The following is a 2,331-nucleotide window of genomic DNA, read 5'->3' on the forward strand; positions in this document are numbered from 1 at the left end:
TAATTTGTTTTCTTTTAATGGTGCCAGAAGGTAACTGTTTTGACTGCACTGGTTTGATCCAGATAGCCCAGCAAACCTAAACTCATATTGGTCTTTCAAAAGCCTTCAAGAAGCAGGTTGATTTATTACACTGGGTTGCTGCAACCATGGAGGGCAGTTTTAGCAGAGTAATGAAACCTCTCTTGCAGGCCAATGCACTGCACTTTGAGTAGAAGCAGAAACAAATCGTTTTCAACTACACTTCCCAAAATCCCCTAAAAAATCATGGTCAGCACCATGCTACCTCAGGCAGTCTAGGAAACTCTAGTTTAAAATCCCAAGTTTTGACTTAGTTTTTCAGGCAATTGTGTATGATATGCCACGCCTGCCTTGTCCTGTGAGATTTGGCAACCACCCATTTTCCCTGGAGTTAACTGGCGAGCAAGAAGGTGAACTTTAAAAGACTTAACAGATTTATTTTAAAATGCACTTTTTGTGGATAACAATCTGCTTTTCCATCTCTCCTGACACACCTGTCTGACTAAATTTATTTTTAATATTTATTTAATAGAGCTCTTCCTTGGATTATTATAATCCACTTCCTCAGATATCAGGTGTGTCTGAGGGCTGGATTGTTATCCACAAAAACTCACCCAGAAACAAACCTGTTTAAAGTCTCACAATACTTTTGGTTTGATTGATTGATTTTATTTATAGGCCACCTCTCTCCCAATAAGAGAATCCCAGGTGGCTCGTAATATTAAAAGAACAGATTTAAAAATATATTAAGTTTTTATGTTTCTCTTGTTTTCGCTACACAGACTGAAAAGGACTAACACTGCTATCTCTTTTTTTAAAAAACAGGTCTTTTTTTTTGACATGTGGTTTTGTACCCTGCAGCCCATTCATATATATATGCACCGGACCACATAAATTGTCCTATGCTGTCCTATGTCTCCACGCAAATATGCCTGATTTTAACGTTAACCATAAGAGGTCCGCCTCCATTTCCGCAAAAGTGCTAGGGTGTATATTTTACCTAGAATGTATTATGCCACTTTACTGGAGTGGCATGCCCACTGTCCAATGGACATTCAGTGAAAGCAGTATCTTTTGATTGGTTAGACTCCTACTGGAAAAGGTGGGCTTCTTTATCATTCAAACTGGGGCCCCAAGTGAAGCAGGAAGTGTGGCGGACCTGTGCTTGGTCCTGTCACCATGAAGATGCTGTTGTCTCGAGCCAAACAGCTGTCCAGCCTTTTCACTTCTTCCCACTCAGGACTGATGCGGAGTTGGGACCCGCGACCCTGACGAGAGCCTTGAGCTGGGGACGCTTCTTCCAACGTCTCCACAGCCACCTCCGCGCTCTGCCCGGCCTCCGGGACTCTTTGGAGCAACGCCTGAACCGGGCTGGCCTGTTGGGAGTCAGCCATTTGAGGCGCTGCCTGGAACTTTTGGCCTTGGCCTTGCTGGAGAACTGGGCACTCCCCTCCACTGCCTGCCACTGCTTCTTATGCAGCCTCTTGGCCCCGGCGGGACCTGGAGAGGAGGAGCCCTTCATCCACCTCCTGGCGAGATGGAAGGCTGCCTCACAGCTGCTGCTTTTCCATTTTCCTCTGGCTACCAAGGAGTCCTAAGCCAGGCGTCAGGATGGCCCAGTGAAGAAAGCCTTAGGCTCAGCTGCTACTGTCGCATCTGCAAGAGGAGAGCAATGGAGGTCACGACGTCTCTTCTTCCGCTGCCCTCCTCGCGCAGCTTCCCAGCGGCCCTGCTCTGTATAGGGCGGTGGCAGCAGCCTTGCAAGAGCCCGTCAGGGAAGTGGAAGCAAGGGCCACCCTGCTCCCTTGGCTGCTGGGCAATCAGGCCCACCTGGCTTCTTTGTACTGCCTCTTGTTCGCTCCTTGGGTGGCATCGCTCTGTGGGCATTACCCTGAGCTGAGCTCCCCTTACTTGAGGCTCTTGGTCTCTTGGGGACGCCGTCTCGTTTATGACCCCCTACATGAGAAATGGAGGACCGGCGGCCTGGAAGAGGGTGAGGTGCCTTGGCATGAACTGTGAAAATGCGTCCACTGCCTCTGGCAGGAGCCAGGGCCTCTGGGCAGTGCAATTCAGACCCAGCTGAAACTGCTGAAAGCCCAGGTTGAAGTCCGAGCTCTGAGTGTTTGGAGTGTTGGAGTGACCTCCTGTTGGACATGGAGACCTCTGCATCGGGCAAAGAAACCCAATGTAGAAAGAAACCCAGTGTAGTTTCTCCCCCCCCCCAAGGAGCTGGGGGGGGAACTATATTTGAAAGCAGCCAACAAAAACAAAGATGTAATTCTTTAAGTATCCTAAAATGTCTTCATCCTTATG

At 48.3% G+C, this 2,331-nt stretch overlaps 1 protein-coding gene across 1 annotated transcript; it reads left to right on the forward strand.

The window, feature by feature from the left end:
* The first annotated feature begins 1,197 nt into the window (after window positions 1-1,197).
* FANCF (FA complementation group F) lies at window positions 1,198-2,037 on the forward strand. Its single transcript, XM_078387350.1, is given in 3 exon segments — window positions 1,198-1,279; window positions 1,282-1,579; window positions 1,611-2,037. Coding segments are annotated over 3 exon segments (807 nt in total).
* Window positions 2,038-2,331: the final 294 nt, after the last annotated feature.

This window comes from Pogona vitticeps, chromosome 1 (genome assembly GCF_051106095.1).
Source record: "Pogona vitticeps strain Pit_001003342236 chromosome 1, PviZW2.1, whole genome shotgun sequence".
NCBI classification, from domain to species: Eukaryota; Metazoa; Chordata; class Lepidosauria; order Squamata; family Agamidae; genus Pogona; species Pogona vitticeps.